Source organism: Anser anser (genome assembly GCF_964211835.1).
Source record: "Anser anser genome assembly, chromosome: 3".
Classification (NCBI taxonomy): Eukaryota; Metazoa; Chordata; class Aves; order Anseriformes; family Anatidae; genus Anser; species Anser anser.
The window spans coordinates 82965287-82981305 of record NC_139722.1 but is presented as its reverse complement, the minus strand read 5'-3'; the positions used below and the strand labels follow the sequence as shown (position 1 = coordinate 82981305).

Sequence of the window (16019 nt, the reverse complement as noted above, 5' to 3'; positions counted from 1 at the left end):
GTTCCCCAAATAAGAATTACACTATGGATACAAAGCTATGACTAATTTTCTTTCCAAAGCTCTTACAAAATGGTAATAGAAATCCTCTATCACAAAATTATTTTATTTTTTTCCACTGAGAATTGGAGTGCTTTAAAACTAAACTACTTGGAAAGTTTACCACAAAAAAAAAAAGGCATAAATCTGCTATGTAGGGAAAAAAGTGCCCATAGCTTAAGACTGCACAGTATGAACTGGAAAGTCTGGAATCAGAATTCTCAAGTAGGGACTAGACACCTACAGTCTTTAGAAATTTCAGCTTCCGGATAAAATGCAGACAAACATGAAGTACAGTAAATATTTCTTCATAAGAGTTAAACAAAGAAAAGTTGCCTTACATTGATAGGAAAATGTCAGCTTTTATTGTTGTCTAAACAGTTTTACTTCTAATGCAAACGTGTATATTTTTATTGACATTACTGATGGTTCTCCTAGCTCCTGTGATATATCCTTTAAAGAATAGCTAAATAGGAGATAAGATCTCTGCTTACTGAAAATTGTGATCCTCTTAACAGGTGGCTGCAAAACTTACCTGTAAAACTCTCCTGTGTGATTACATTCTTGTGAAAGATGAACTGTTCAGACAGCTCAACCTTATGTTGATTTTACTCTAATAGGGTAATATAATGAGGTACCATGTGAAAAAAACATGCTTAGGACTACACCTGCACTACATAAGATTATTAAGTAACATACCACAATCATTTTGGACTGACAGTTTCCCACAAAGCATTAATTTCTGACATACCATTCAGTCACAGTCACTTTCATTTGAAACTTTAGAAGCACTTTCAAACAAGTCACAACTGTTAAAATGAGGAAAGAAACAGGCTACATGTATTTAAAAGGCAAGCAATTATTTGGAGAACACTCTTTGAATAGGCTTTCTTTAACCAATCTTTCTATAAAGTTGTTTATTGACTTGCTTGGTATTTTTTAATTTAATTTATTTTATAAAATACTAGCAGAAGAATGACAGCACTAAAGATAGGCTGACAAGTAAGAGATCATGACTTCCGTGAGCCAATAACTAGCAGCCCCTCAAAGAGGGAAGAAACTATCAGAGAAAAATCATATTTCTAGAGAATGATTCTGCCATTGCACGTTTACTTAATCTTTATTATTATAAAAAGAGTAGGTAGGAAGAGCTATAGTTAAAGCTTCCACCGGTGCTTAACAGCAATCATTTTAAAAATCCCAACGTGTTTCTGTTACTTTCAGAGCTTTGCTCAAATTTTTCAGGCTAATTTTTTACTCTGAGTATCTGCCACAATCTGCTTCCTAGGAAATAACAATGGGTCTAGATAGAACGTGGAAGTTTTCTCATAAGCTTTTACAAGAGTTCTCAACCTTCTATCCTTTGGGCTATAACTTAAAGTTTGACAAAAAGGTCACTGATACTTCAGGGACATGCTATTTCTAATCGTCATTAAGATCCATCCAAAATCTGACTAGGTTATAAATTTCTGAAAATTAGAGACCCTCCGCAGCAAAAATTTCATGACAGCTGCTAATTCTCTGAAGATTTGTGTTTTCATTTGGTATTCTTTGGTCCTTCACTTTTAACATATACTAACAAAGTAAGCACTTTTAACAAGAACTAATAGAAGTAAGCATCATTTTCATAAAGCATAACCTACACCAGAAATACAAGTGTTAAGAATTTTCAACTGGTTTCCAGAAGCCATTATAATACTAACCCAAAAAAGCAAGAAAGCAAGAGTTGTGAAAGTTGCCTTTACCCTTAATGAATTGTAAAATTGCAGTCAGGCAGTGCAGAAGAGAAAAAAAAATAGGATCTAATGAGAAAATTAAAATAAGTTATATATATTTATTTAATGGGGTCCACACTAAAACTTGGAATGATATCTTGAGAGACAGACAGACAGATCTTGGTGTGTTACTGACATCACAGGCAGAGGTTTGGACACACTTGCAGGACAGAGAGAACTAAAGGTGGCCACCGGGCATGAGTAATAAAGAAGATGAGAATATAATCAGAGTGTGTAATTGCAAACATTTCAAGCCAGCTGAGAGTTCAGCATTAGCCATGTTAAATTAAATTCACTGGAGGACATCCAGAAAAGGAGATCAGAGTGAAAGAAAAGGACTTTTAAATAATCTGTTTATATTCATCTCAGGCCATAAGCAATAGATCACAGAGTGAACAAAACTTACTGAATTATTTTCATAAACTGTAACCTAACTTTAGAAGAAAAAAAAAAAAAGACTGTGGGACCACACTTAAGCAAAAGGGGAATCATGGATTTTATTCAACATGAAAAAAAAATACTAAGTGAAAGCTCAGAAATGCATGTGATCAGTCACAAAAGGAGAAAAGAAGAGGTCCAAATAAGGATTTCAGTGAGGAAAAAAAAAGGTTGGCAATCCAGCAAAAAAACATGCTGAAGGAGTGACCTAAGAAGCTTTATAAGAACCAGACTAAGACAAAAATCAAAACAGCCACAAGTAACTTTAAGGAATAAGCAATCACCAGAGCTGGATGCAGCAGGGAAGGAGGACAGTGAAGCGGCAGATAAACCTGCCTCTGACCAGGACAGGGTTACAGGAGCTTTGAGGACAGCAGTTTCAGCTGAGTGAAAAGGACACCAGCCAAACTGGAGGTGATCCAGCATGGAACTACAGGCAATAGCTGTTAAGCGGCACGTCTGATGAACTCAGAGATGAAGGAAGAATATGGGACTGGCTGTGCTCCCAATTTTGAAATAAAGTCAAAGATGATATATCTCCTAATTCTAGATGGGTAAAACTTTAAATACTGCTTAAGGCTAGTCTAACTCCTCTGTCTTTGGAATCAACAGTTAGGTCAACATTAAAATCCTGTTCTAAAAAGGTAAATGGACAAAAAAAAGAATCAGAAAAAGAAAACTATGAACACTGAGAGAGAAGCAAGAGGGGACACAAGAGTCACATCTACATTAAAAAAAAAGTAATAAACATCATCATGAGAACATTTTTTCCACAATAATTGTTTCATTTTCTTACATGACACTTGGCATTTATTTTCTGTAAGATATTTTATTTACTCACTCTATGAAGCAAGATAAAAGTTTGGCTTCTCCTAGGTTAAATTCTCAGCTATGAGTTTATACTGCAGGTTCTAAAAATCTTCACCCTTACAGGGCTTGTAATGAATAAACAGGTTGGAGTTCCTGTACTATGGTTACCAACACTGAAGAAGAAACATATTCCCAAATTAAGCAGTAGCAGATCTCACATTTGTGTCCTGTGAAATGCATATATGGATCATAGTGTTCAAGGCACATATATGCTCCTTTGAAGAAGGATAGATTATTAGTTGCATACACATGCATAAGGCTTTATGCAACTTCTCACATTGTTTCACAGGAACATCATCTATTTAGGGCACTTGTACAGAAAACAGAGGATTTGTGGCTTACCAATACCCCAACTCAAATTGAGATCACTGGTAAGCCAGAAGCATCTTAAACTACTGATGCAGTGTTTACATGGCTGGAGGCTAAACTACTGTTTCTTTTCAGACAGTCCATCCTGTTAAATACGGTCAATGAAAGATGACTATAATAATTCTCTCAGATAAAGCATTGTATAACAGTTCTGCTTCTGCTTCTTTCCAAATTTTTACTTTAATAAAAATCTATAAGTGAAGAGAAACTTTTTGAATACAACACTTACAAAAAAAATCTCCAAAGGAGATGAGATTAATTAAAATATATGATAAAACCAAGAGAACTGAAAACATTGCTACAATGTTTAAACAAACTGAAAAATAAGAAACATGTCTTTTCCTATAACCTTACTGAGTATGTATTGGAGTATGTAAGAGGAAACTTTCAGATGGGTAGTAATTTTAAGGTGCCTGAATAACATCAGTATTATAGCCATACTCCATTTTTCATATTTTCCAATTAATTTAGAAAAAGTTTGAAAATGCTTTAAACACCCTTAAAACACACACACAAAGATTGAATGTTTTCTGAGTGATTTTGTAGGAAAACTAGGTTATCTAGGAAAGCTTGTTTGTTTTAAGAATTTATCCAGACACACTTATTCTACACTTTCCCTTTACCAGCTGCATTACGCTATTCTTCAGCAAAGATGAGAAAGATTTCAAAAGTTAAGAAGTTCTTTTATATCAAATCATTTACTATTTCTAAGCAAGCTTCATTTCCACATGTAAAGTAGAAATGATCTTAAGTGTACCAGTAAACTATTAAGTAGATTAGTTAACATTTGTACATTATTTTGAAGTCATTTAATGAAAAAAGCCTTCAGTCACATAAACCAGTACAAAGAATGGTTAAAGCTAAAATTTTAGTGTCAAGGATCACATAAATAAGTTCACTGTAAAACTTCAATGGTTGTACGGTATCGCACAATAGAATCATATCCTGATGTTGAATTCATTATCCAAGGAGAAGGAACAGCATGTTAGGCGATGTCTACAACACAATCTCTTCTAAAGTTTTGTAACTGTATGCAAACGCCACCAATAACAGCACTATGGCCAGACAGCCCAAAGGCACAGATAACAATGTAGTTGGAATGCCAGTAAATTTGTACTGTCTCTGCTTGATTTTGTATCAAAAGTTTTTCAGAGGAAAATAAAAGTTATCTAGCACAGATGTGTCATTTGGGTTCTGCAAACATTTGTGACACACTTGTCTCTCTTTGAAAAACAGAAAAAAATAAAACTTTTCCCGTACTTACATCAAATGTGGGTGTGCTTTGCTGGGCACTCTGATTACATGGCTCTCTGAAGCAATCAGTGAATGGAAGTAAGAGACCCATTGCAATAATACGAGAACATAGTTTTTCTGCTTCTTCTTGCGGTGCATTTTCCTGCTGGCTGAAGAGCTTTTCCAGCAGAGTTCGTCCTGCCAAGGTGATGACATACATCAATAAGAATTCGTAGCTATCTATGGGATACAAAGATTTAAGGCTTTATAATGCTTATTGAAAATCTCAACAAATATTAGAAATAAAGTGAAAGTGAAATAAAGTGGAAAAAAAAAGAATTACGGAGAAAAGCAACTGACAATAAATACAAAAATACAAAATAGTTTTACAGAATCATTTGGACTGATTGTAGCCTGATTACTTAGGACACTAAAGAAAACATACATTGGGCTGGCTGCACCATGGAGTGGGAACAAAAAGCACGATTTGCTAGTGAAACATCAAGTTCTTCTTTATATTATACAATTATCCTGATGGGAAAAATGAGATATTACCAAGAAATGAAGTAACTTTTTCCGAGGCTGTCACACAAAGTTATTATAGAATCAAGTCTCCCAGCTCTTGGAATGAGCCTTTGTTTTTTTGAATCACAGAGTGATCATAGTCTTTAAGAAATTGTGCTCCAGTTCTGTGTAGAAGCTCTCAATAGAAGATCAACAAAAACAACATCAAAAAGAAACGCTGATAACTACTCTGCTTAAAATGACATTTAATACAGCTCCAGAGCAGCAGAATGCTCCAAGCTAAGATGCATTGCCACAAGCAGCAACACAGATTTCAGAGAAGTAAAACTTGAAGAGTCAGAAGAGCGATCCATTCCTATTACAGGGCCAGATTTCACAATCAAAGTGTTTTCATTGTTATCTGACCAGAACATGAAAGGAGGGCATATTAGAGAAGACAATGCTAGAGGTCTGAAAGAACTTCAAACTGTGTGAAGTTCGCCAGAAAGAGACTAAAAAGAATTAGTTGTATACACAGGCTGGAGTAAAATCCACATTGTAAGAATACTAAATTGCTTGATTAAGCTCTAAAATGTCAGAAGATGCCAAAGTTCAGATTTACAGGATATAAAAAAAAAAAGAGATGAAATAGACATACTGGAATAGAAAAAGCAGAGGGAGTAATAAAGTTAATTTCATGGTTTAGTATGAACTAGCTGTGAATGCAATTTGTACCTAAATCAGTTTCTATAGTCTGTTTTTTCCACTCACTCATTAGAAGCCAAAGTTATTTTCCAGAAAAAAAACACACTACATTAAGAAAGTAATTTAGTGTCATTTAAACCAATAACAACAATACTGCTTTTCATGTACAAATTTAAGATTTCTTTTCAAATGTTGACTTTATTCAAAATGTAAAATTTCCCAGGCCTTTTTGAACATACAAAAAAAGAGATGATTTTAAAACATCTGGATGTGATTTGAAAAGGATATTGTAAGTGACATTTAGCCCAAAGTTTCTGCATTATTTTAACTTCGCACGGCAATACAGCCTAAAATTAACAATACAATAAAATGTTAGAAGTTATTTCTAAGATTTTCCTCTCCATATCTAAAGATCTGATAATTCTGAATTATTAGTCCAAGTTTCCTAGCCCTTCATTAGACACAATACACTAAGCCAGGGGATAGGTCTGGAAGAGACACAACTTTTGCTGTTCTGATCAACTTGCTGATTAATTTGTGCGTTCCTTGGTTTCCACACCTATAAGGTGAATTACTTATTCAACATATCCCTCTATTTATTTATCTAAAGACAGCACAGATGTTAAATCTTCAAAGTCCCCTTTAATTAATTTAATTAATTGAAGAGAGGTTTTCCTACCAGCTGATACGCACTGAGTTTTTAATATCAATTTACACAAACTTGCGGCAATACACAGCAACCTCCTACATGAAGGGGCAACAGTATGAAACCATGGAAATGAAGCACAAATAGGGAGCTACCTGCTGACATTTTGGTTATTTGTTTCAGTAATCATTCTTTGGAGCTGTACTTGCAAATGCTTAGTGGTGCTGCTAAAAATGTAAACAGCATTTTGTTTCTGCAGAATCATATTCAAGAAAGAGGGGTAAATTTGATTTTAAAAAAGCTACTACCCTTTTACTGCAATAAATGAGTTCTACTAGATATAAATAGTGACATTTAGCTATATCAGCAAGTTGTACAAAAAATAAGACCCCAAGACTGGCATCACAGTCACACAAGGGCACTAACAGGCAGCATTTCTGCTTCAATTTCTGTAGCAAAGCAAATCAAAGTCCAACAATGCAGAAAGTTGTCTAGTTAAAACAGAGACTACAATTGATGAAGATGAATGGCAAAGTTGGTACTTTACGTTATATAATTGTTTCTTTTGTGCATTTTAAATTATATATAAAATAATAAAATATATGTGCCAGAGTTATTGCCCTTTGCTCACAAAAAAAAGTATGCAAGAACACTACGCATTTCTTTATGTTATATTAAATATACCAAAGTCATGTATAGCATTGTAATTTCTGACTTTATTTTTACAGGTGTTTCAACATTTAAACGATTATCATTTTTAAAGAGTGCTCTCCTGGATGTACAGCAGCATACTCCCCCTCACCCCACACACATACCTGCCTGCCTTCTGCTTTAAGCTACCGAAAAAGAATAATATCCATAAAATTACAAAACAGGAAATTCAGCCTTTTTTCCTCAATCTACCCATCCTTTCTCTAATTTCTTAGAAGTCTTGCTCAAGATCAGATACTTTGCTCTTTGTTCAGTATCTTAGTTGCTATTTACACAGTTTAATTTGTATAGTGGTTATTAACTGTTGCCTTTTAATAGGCAAAAACAAGGTCTTTCAAAAATAGTTTAGTGTTAAGACAATATAGAGTAAGCAGGTGTAAAAAATATCATTGATGCTCTTCATTTCTTGTACATTTCAGGTGCAGACGGTCAGAATGACAAAAGTAATGCAGAGCAGCATTCTCTCCAGTGTATTATCAGTATTGGAATAAGGAGAGTATTGAAACTTATTTAATGATATTAGCTAGCACTTTTTAATCTAAAAGAATCAACCATTTAATTCTGGATAACTTCAGTATAATTAAGCTGTCCTTTGCAACAAATACACATTGAATAAAAATGATATATTTATTTATTTTAAGACAAAGGTAATAATGTTCTAATAAAGCTGTGTTGTAACACTATCTGCTCCTTGCAATGGTTGTGGAGACCTGAGGACAGAGACAGAACTTGAAATTAAATAAATATATTTAGCTAATTCTTTTAACACATTTTACCAAATGCAAGCTGAAACATTTAATTTTCAGTGCATACAGAAATAGCTTCTCTGTGAACAGCTGTGGGAAAAAAAACCCTGTATCAACATTATGTTATAAATTTAAAGCACTTCATAATCAATATAATTAAAATGGAAGGTTAAGCCACTGAAGTTGTGTTTTTTGTTTTTTCTACCCAACTACAGCTTGTTATCAAATTGAATGGTCATTACAAGTGTCAGAACCCCTCATCGAACATAGAAAACAGCCAAAGCTTTAAAAAGACTATGTTTTTCCTCAAAATGTGGTGAGGAAACAAACCCTACCAAAAGAAAGCACTTCAGTATTTCAGAATGTTACTCTTTCTCCACAAAGCAGCATCACATCATGCTGCTTCGTGGATGTATGGATGGATGGAGTTGCTGCACTATAGCAGCTCCAGAGAGGGCTGAGGCTACTTCACATAGGAGGATGACATATAAAAGCCACTGCCTACCAATAAGTAGTTCCTCCCTTGTTAAGCTGGTATTCCCTTCAACTACTTTCAGGCAAAAGCCATAGTTGTCACTGCAGCAGAGGCATTCCACCTCCATAGTCCTCGGTGGCCCATGGAGACTGGTGGGCTCCCATGCCTTGCCACCACCTGACCCTACATGCTCCTGCATTTGTGTCAGAGCAACCCCATGAAAGATGCTTGTGAAGCAGAAGAGGTCTCATGCATGATTTTGATTCACGGAAGATAAAGATTTTTGTGGAGGTATAGCAAAAAGTATTTCCTTTAACAATGGACTTTGCAGGCATTTAACCACTTTTGTTTGGAACTAGAACTGGTTTGCCAGTGTCCTATCTACACACATTTGGAACTAATTCAAATTAAAATGACTTTTCGTCTACACACGTGAAATTGAAAACACCAACTACACAGTGTTAATCCCCAAATCTATACCTTAAACAGCAAAAAAAAAAGGTCACAACCATATTCAAAGCATAGGCTAAATTCCAGACAACTTCAACAGCAATATTTTCAGCTAAGATTTTTCATCTTTAGCCTATAAATAGAATGCAACAAAACCAGCCTTTTCCTCAGACAATAATAATCACCTCATATTCATAATTTACATGAGGTAATATATAAACATCTAAACATGTTCTCAACAGGTGCAGATGGCAACAAAAAAATGGAACAACTAAATGATTAATGATTTCATGATTATCAAATAATTAGCTGATTTCTGTTACTGAGATTTAAATGCACTGGTAAAGAAATTTCTCTGGGTTACTTTCACGTGCCGTGAAAATATTAAAGGGCAAAGATCTCTCAGCAGACATTTTTCTAAAAGGTTAAATAATTCCAATTTTAATTTTTTTTTTTTTTACACCTAAAATCCCTGGTCATGATATTCCTGGAGCCCATTCTTAACCTTTACCTCAAGTATTAGTTGGGTGGGGGGGAAGTCACATGGCTCTTTGTCAGCTTTTTGAATTAGGTACAAGAACTGCTGCAAAGTTTCAGCCTCAGGTCAAATCAATATTCTGAGAATCTTGCCAAGACCCTTCATCAAACAAAAAGAACAGAAGTGTGATTTTTTAGGAGCTTAGAGATAAAATCGAAGTAAGGGACAAAAAGACTCCTTCCCCCCTCCCATCTTACAAAGGTTTACACAATTAGTTAAGGAAAAGAATGAGAACATGAAATTAATCTTGGAGGAATCAGGTACTCTGGCTTCCTATGGATATTTTGTGAAACTTTTGCTGCCATGGTTCAGCTGAGGTCTTCTGGCTCAGCTTCCATTTTCCCTTTCTCCTCCACCTCCATGTCAACTGCTGCTTCCTCTCATTCCTCTTAGGATGAAGCACTACGACCTTCATTCTATTACTGAGACTTAACACTGTTTATCTAAAACACCTTTGGCAACAATTATGGAACATATAAGTTATTCATCAGAGAATGAAAACTCATGAGGTCCAGTATGGTTCCCATTCCTCTTTGAAAAAGGCAGATATTTGCAATTCCTAAGTGTTCATTTTCAACTTCAGATTTACTACAACCGTATCTACTCAACTGTGTGGTGAAGGAAGAAAGGAAGTCTGCCCTCTATCTAAAGTCAATCTACAAACATTACTATTACAAATAAAAATAAAATACTATAAAATATCAGATATGTAATGACTACAATGATTTCATACAACCACCCCAGGCAGCGCCATCTCACCACAAGCGCAGGTTCTTCCTTGCCTGGAGAGGTGTCCGTGTGTATGCTTTACACCTCCACACAAAGGACAGCAACTGCTGCTGCCAGCACCAATAACCCGAACCACCTTGTCTGCCGTCACCCTGATGGAGAATCACTTCTGATGGGAGACGATGCCTGGTTTAGAAGAAAATATATTTGGTCTTTCTATTACAGTTACTTGATATTTCAGGACACCTTTTTTTCCTCCTCAAACGGACACCAAAAAATAAGGATCCACACTACTCTGAAATGTGGGGTTGCCTTAGACTGGGCTGCCTACACAGCTATTGAATGCTGAAGGTGCCTTCAGTGTGATCCATAGAGAGACATGGCAGATCCTGACTCAATGAATGCACTTTACAGCTTTCTTCCTATCTGGTCTGCTTAGAAAACCAAACAGCGTGCAACAAAATCATTAAGAGCAAACAAAATAGTCGCAGACATACTAGAAAACCCTGTCTGCACTGAGGCTCTACACCAAAACAGAACTTGCAATTTTTCTCTGAGGAGCGTGTTATTATAACCTCACTTTTATCTTTGAAGATGTGGCTCTTATTCTTATGCTGCATTTGCAAAAGGCTGGGAGCACAGCTGCCAGTGAGCACAAGTCGAGCCTAACAATCAAATTGCATTATATTCCAAAAGCTCCCCCTTCTGCCGGTCTCATGCGATTCCCTTTTCTCACCAGCTATGCCACACTTTCACCATTAGCAGAGCAGCTGCATCAGCAAATCTTAACCTATGCAGGCTGGCGACAGGCTTTCCGTTTTAATTTCTCCCAAGGAGAAGTGAATGACTTCAGTGTAACAAATCCTGAAAGCCCTATTCAGAATCATGTCAAGGGTGACTCATGCACATACTGCTTATATCTTCAAAAACCCAAATCAGTTTGATTTTTTTCCCCAGCTTACTCCTCCTCCCCGCCCCCACTTTAGCAAGATCAGAAACGCTCACACAGCAAAGCTTTTTCATAAGCTTTGAAGCAAAAAGTACCATAGGCCTTGCTCTATTTTGGGGACTTAGGAGAGGAAAAAAGGAAAAGGAAGAAGGGAGAGACAAAATGGTGTATATCCATTTTGTGTATGTTTTCTATTAGTCTTACAAAATATTAAAAGACCACTGTAGTCTTATGTTTTTTAAATTCACAAAAGATTACAATTGCAAACATAACTCTAGATATTAAAGAAAAGTAGGGAAAAAGAAAAGCTGATTTTTACAGCATTCAAAAACTAGGAAACTTTTGCTCCTCTCTCTCAAAATCATTTTTTCTGTCCAATTTTTTATGTCTCTTTTTATAAATACACTAACATCAAGGTCATAACTTAGGCCTAAATCATCTGACAAAGCGCTGTGCAGTGTCAAATGTTTCCCTGAATGCTGGAAGAGGACAAACATGTCTGAGAGAGAAATATACTGCAAAGACTTCCACAGTGGCTGGTAAGTGAACTACATGTAATTTTAATACCTCACAATACAAGTTTTAGTCATCATATTTCCCTAAACTGCAAAGTAAAATCTTGCTGAATAATTTCCTAGGTGAAAACGAAGTGAGATGCTTTTGCCCCTTTCTCCTGTTTTAATATACCTTCCTAGGTCTCGGATACACAAGGCACAAAGTGACTAGTATTTCACACATAAAAATTAATATTTCAAGGATTAAAAGTATTACACTTATTTAATACTTCCCTTTCATTTCTTAATATTGTCAAATTTCGAAGTAGTTTTCCAGCTAAAGGGTAGCAGTCAGCCTAAATACAACGTACAACGTGACTGCTGAGAAAGAAGAGGCTTTCAGAGGTACACGGTGAACCTGGGGAATGAACGAACTGGAAACTGGTAATCTAGCCATTTCTTACTCTCTTCAAATAATAAGCCCAAGAGCTGCACAAATGCATATTAAATATATATTTGCATTAAAAATAACAAATTAATTTAGTGTCTTGCTTTCCTGAAACCTGATCTGAAAGATTATGCCCACTATTCTGGGATTAGAGAACTCATTTATTGTACTTTTTCACTGCAGAGCTTCTAATCCTCTGCCGACTTAGATTGGGAAATTGTTCCAGATCTCTCATCCTGTGAGGGGTTTTGTTTTTGTTTTTAAGGGGGACTGAATTTTCATTGACAGATACTTTCTTTAAACAATGTGAGCTTTGCTAAACAAAACGTTGAAAACCAACAAGCAACAGATCTGCACACACAACATGATTTTGTAACAACTACAGAAAATCCTTCCAAAAGAAATAAATGCAAAATAAAATGCATCATGAATTAGTTTCCAGAAAACTCAAACCTTAATAATTTAATAATTACAAAACTTGTCAAGGTCTAGAGTTATTGTACAAATTCCTGTGACTGTCATTAAGATATATTTCATTTCACTTTTATTCTCAGTGTAATAGCCAGTATCTGCATGTTTCCAAGGGGGAAAAAAGCAATGGTAATATAAATATAACAAACCTATATAAAAATATAAAGAAATCAATATATCTTTTAGCATTTAGAATGTTACCAAAGTCAGGGACGCATGGAAGTTCTTAAGAAGAGTATTCTTTCTTCCCTTGATATCCATCTAGACTTTCTGGCTCTGGTCACAGGGATGGTAGGAACTGAACCCCAAAATCATCTTAAATTTAGATAGACTTTCTGCTTTTGACTTTAAAGAGAATTCTAAGAGAACTAGGAAAAAGACAAATATCAACACTGTTCTCCTCCTTCCAGTTTTTAATGACTGCCTGCACACAGTTCAACGTAATTTCAAAGTCTGAAATATATATTTATTAAATTCTACTAAGGAATACATTTATTGATGGATTGATAACATTCATAGACTTGTAAGCAACTGTAATAAAGCTACAAATTATTACTTCCACTTCTGCCAATCCTGTATCACAGTAAACATTATACTTTATTTGCATCAAGTTCTGAGTCTCTTGGCTTCTCAGTCCCCACCTTTCTTGACACTGTCCTCTCTTAGCATCCTCTGGACTGTTAAAATTTTTTCTTGAAAAATCTTGATTTGTTCTGAGTTGGATCTACAATGTACCAACCCCTGTGCAATTCAAGCAAGTACTTTTTGTGTGTGTGTGTGTGTGTGTACAAGATTGTGTACTGGATTGTGTACAAGAGCTTGAAGATGGTTGTATCACCGAGTTTTCAATTCACTCAACTAGGACAAGCGGCCCACTGCAGAAAGAAAAGCATGTAATACCAGCAGCTTCAAGTGTTCAAGGCACCCCCAAAAATGCCACGAGTAGAACACGTGTGTGCTCCCTTCAGGGAGCATGGGTACAAGCTGGAGCTGACAAGGGAATCCTGCTTTTGCTGACACCTCCAGGGCCATCATAGCACAGGAGAGGCAGAAGTGGTACCTCAAACAAACATCAATGGAATGCTTTCAGGCCCTGACAGAAACATTTGACGTCTGCCAAAATCTGAAAATGAGATTCCACAAAAATAAAGATGACAAGGTAAGTTGCCCCAGAAATGGGGCTACAAAGCAGAGGTAGCTTTGTAAATAATAATAAAAAAAAAAACCACGCCCCAACACTGATCTTGTTGTTGATCCATCATGTCTCATGATAGAACTAAGCATCTTTAAAACGCTTGTTCTACTTGGGCTTGCTAAGAGACATGAAAACACTACCAATTTCAGCATAACATCCATGGTCTATTAAAAGATTAACTTAACCCTATGCTATACTTGTACTGATCATACTAGAAAAGCGACAAAGCAATCTTAAATCAAGAACTGGTTAACACAGACCTTGGTCCTGGTGAATGAACTCCTGGAACAGCCCATCTGATATCAGCCCATCTCCTAACTTTGAAATTTGTGTTTTAATACAGAAAGACAAGAGTTAACTGAAAATTTCCATTGGTGATGAAAAGGTCGAGTTCTGCAAGTGCTAAGGTCAGAAGTCTGCTCTACTCCCACAGTAACTATGCAATGAAATTCCACTGCCTGACCAAGCATATCATAGCCCTAGGTAGAACTGGGCCAAAATGGATTTGTTCCCCTGTGGTAGAAGAGAAGACACATGACAGCATCCCTTGTCAAAGCCAACAGTAATTTTCACCTTTGGATAAGTGATTTGCAATATTCTGTTTTGTACAGAACCCAGATTAATCCCTTTCTACCACTTTTGCATTGCCTAGAAAACAGCTATGCATAAAAAAAAGTCTTATTGATCTTTGTTGAAATGAAGCTGTACTTTGTTCTATTTTACTTTACCTTCTTATTGAGTAGCCAACAATATCTTACAGTTTCTTTCTTCAAGACTCATTCCAAAGCCTTGCTTGTTGCCGCAGCCAAACTGAAGAGGACTAAAATAGCCTAGATCATTTGCAATAACAACATAATGCTTTTTCTAAAAAGCAGGTATTAAAACTTTGCTACCACCAGAGCTTCAAAATGTAGAAGTATTTGTGATGGTCTGTAACATTTTTTTCTGAATCATTGCAAATTAGCAAGTCTCTTAAGCACTCCATATTTCTAGTTTGAGCATTAAGCTCCTTAAGATTTTGCTTTCACAGTGGCAAAGTTTTTATATCTTTCTCCCACTCTGCTTTTTCTAATAATGCATATGTATTACAGCATAAATTGAGACAAAGTACTAACTAGGCTTTTATGTATGATAATAAAGAATAAGGTACAAAGGTAAGGATAATATCTTACATTTCAATAGGTATATTCGATCATGAAGATAGTGAATGAGTAAAAAAGAGTATTTTTACATGCCACTAAATGACTTTCAGAAGCTGATTATTTTTTTTAAGTAACAAACAATTCCCCAGCTACAATGCAACAGTGATACACAGTACAAAATACCTTTCTAAAAAGATAAAAAAAATTCACGCTCCCACACCATTATATTGCTTGTCTCCTTTCACTTTCATTTCTTTTCAATTTCTAACGCATTATTATTGAAGATTACAGAAGTACATTACTAAAACTTTCCTAATTTCAGAGTGGTTTATATTAAAACAGAATCTGTGTGTGTCTGTCTACCAAATGTTTTAGGTATCATTTGCATCTTTGGCAACTTCCAGACTGTATTTTCCAGGTGCTTAGGTTCCTCTCAGCAAGTATTTAATTCTGTCCATTTTTACCCTTTTAGTTTCTGTGGTGATTTGCAACGCGAAGTTGGTATTCTGTGCCAGGTTCTCCCAGTCTGCTGGAAAGCCACATTTCTTTGTCAGACTCTTTAAAGTGAGAAGCACCTCTGATGTTTTTTTGGGCAGCTATTTCTAACTGCTTCTTCTGTCAGTCCAAACTGATACACACCGCATGATGTTCTTTATGACCCAGTTTAACAAAACTACTTGTTTCCCAATTGTTCCACATTTCATTTGGCATTTAATTGCATCTGGCCCAACTCTACCTTAGAAGTAAATTAAAGTATTTGCACAAGCAACTACAGGTCACAAAACACAACTGAGCTGGACCAGCAAGTCTCTGAAGTGGGACACACAACAAATTTCTTTCAACCTAGCTATGATAGTCCCCAATGTGCCTTAGCTTTCTTTCTCTACAGGACCATATGCACCCAAAGTCTAATCTCCTCCAACTAGAACAGCTGCTGACTTTTTATATTTATACAATGTTTAATAGGTTTGCTTGTTTGCTTCTTTAAGTTAGGTACAAAGAAAAAAACACTCTGCTAAGATGAAGAAATGGAACAAGCAAAAAGTTAGTTATGTTTCATGAAAAATAAATATATATATGCATGCCTATTTGTGC

At 35.7% G+C, this 16019-nt stretch overlaps 1 protein-coding gene across 8 annotated transcripts in view; it reads right to left on the bottom strand.

Moving 5' to 3' along the window:
* FMN2 (formin 2) overlaps positions 1-16019 on the bottom strand; it is a 202216-nt gene that overhangs the window by 140544 nt on the left and 45653 nt on the right. For all 8 annotated transcript variants that reach the window (XM_083831936.1, XM_083831934.1, XM_083831935.1 and 5 more), the window contains one exon: positions 4753-4919. In XM_083831936.1, coding sequence (XP_083688062.1) covers positions 4753-4919 — 167 coding nt within the window. The remainder of the gene's footprint in view (positions 1-4752; positions 4920-16019) is intronic.